Source organism: Galeopterus variegatus, unplaced genomic scaffold, assembly GCF_000696425.1.
Source record: "Galeopterus variegatus unplaced genomic scaffold, G_variegatus-3.0.2 Scaffold2855, whole genome shotgun sequence".
Classification (NCBI taxonomy): Eukaryota; Metazoa; Chordata; class Mammalia; order Dermoptera; family Cynocephalidae; genus Galeopterus; species Galeopterus variegatus.
The window spans coordinates 450,059-451,789 of NW_007728966.1; the positions used below are offsets into that span (position 1 = coordinate 450,059).

General features: G+C 34.3%; 1 protein-coding gene across 1 annotated transcript in view; it reads left to right on the forward strand.

Moving 5' to 3' along the window:
- Nucleotides 1–1,731, forward strand: part of TTC4 (tetratricopeptide repeat domain 4) — a gene marked incomplete at its 3' end in the record, with an annotated part of 20,761 nt that overhangs the window by 5,265 nt on the left and 13,765 nt on the right. The window contains exon 4 of the mRNA XM_008583228.1: nucleotides 1,232–1,309. Coding sequence (XP_008581450.1) covers nucleotides 1,232–1,309 — 78 coding nt within the window. The remainder of the gene's footprint in view (nucleotides 1–1,231; nucleotides 1,310–1,731) is intronic.

Below are 1,731 nucleotides of genomic sequence, written 5' to 3' on the forward strand. Positions count from 1 at the left end.
CTGCTTTTAGGTTTTTTAAATAATACAAAAATGAACAAAGTTAATCATAAAGTTTTTCCAATAATTCTGGTTATCCCTTAGGCTAAAGCAGGATTTGGCAAACTGTGACTCACAGGCCGTGTCTGGCCCCCTAGGTTACCATTAGCTAAAAATGTTTTTTTACATTTTTACAGGATTATTAAAAAAAACAGAATAATGTGTGACAGACCACATGTGGCCTGCAAAGCCTAAAATATTTACTATCTGGCCCTTTACAGAAAAATTCTGCTGACCCCTGGGCTAGAGTTCAGAAGTGAAATTAATAGGTAAATACTAAACCATGAAATAATATTTACAAACTGGAAACTGAAAGTATACCTCATGCACTCCACTTAGTTTGGATAACTGGTGTATGTGATTGCATACCTGTTTTTTAATGCACTTACAGATATATACATGTGTATGTGTCTGTATATTTAGTTTGCTTTGCTTGTTTTACAAAAATAAGCTCCTACTATACACATAGAACTACCACTTAAAACAATATAGCACAGACATCCTACAATGTCTCTCATATGCAGATTTATCTAGTGAGCTAACTGGCCATCCCTATACAGGGATCCGAACCCTTGGCCTTGGTGTTATCAGCACCACACTCTCTCAAGTGAGCCACAGGCCAGCCCTCTATCTCATCCTTTTTAATGGTTGCATAGTATTTAATAATTCATATAATCTTACCAAATTGAGGATATTTAGGCTATCTCCAGCTTTTCACAATTAAAAGTAATGCTGAAGTTAACATGCTTTTACATTTATCCTTGCACATTTGTGCAAGTATTTTTAAAGACAATTTCCTACAAGAAAATTGTTGGGGAAAAGTGTGTGCACAGAGTGTATGCTAATTTGTTCTCTAGTTTACCCTGAGAGTACTCTTTTTCCATATCTTTACCAATACTGAATATTATCTGTCTTTAATTTTTACCAATTTCATGTTAATTTTAATTTCCTAATCATTAGTGATGTTGAACATCTTTTCATGGGCTTACTAGCATAGCCATTTACAGTTCTTCTGTGGATTGTTATAAACATTTGTAAGGCTCTTGATTAGCACAACTATATTTTTTCTAAATACAGTTGCTCTGGTTTATATTTCTCCGACTGTACAAGAGTGAGTTTGTCACTATACACAAAATTTTGGAAATATTTTTATCTCAAAATTTGTTCTCTCTTTTGCTAAATGGTGTTTTGTTAGGCAATTTTCGTTCTGCTCTCAATGATGTGACAGCTGCCAGAAAGCTAAAACCCGGCCACATGAAAGCAATAGTAAGAGGTAAGTCTTGTAGAACTACAGTGTGATTGTCATTATGGAAAAGCTGGCACTCATGGAACCAAAAACTGCCATTTAAAGCTTTGAAATTAAGGTGCTAGGACACTAATGAAGTCATCTTATTTTTTGCAATCTTGATATTAACTTCCTGTTCCTTGTAATGGCAATATTTCACTTTTAAAAGAATTCCTCAGAGAATAATCTAACCCTTATATTTAAAGAAGTTGTAGAGAATAGCCAAGAGTTGGAACCAGCTCAAATGTCCATAATCAGATGAGTGGATAAGGAAACTGTGGTATATCTACATAATGGAGTACTACTCTGCTATAAAAAAGAATGCAATACTACCATTCGCAACAACGTAGATGGACTTAGAGAAAATTATATTAAGTGAAACAAATCAGTCACAGAAAGAGAAAAACCAC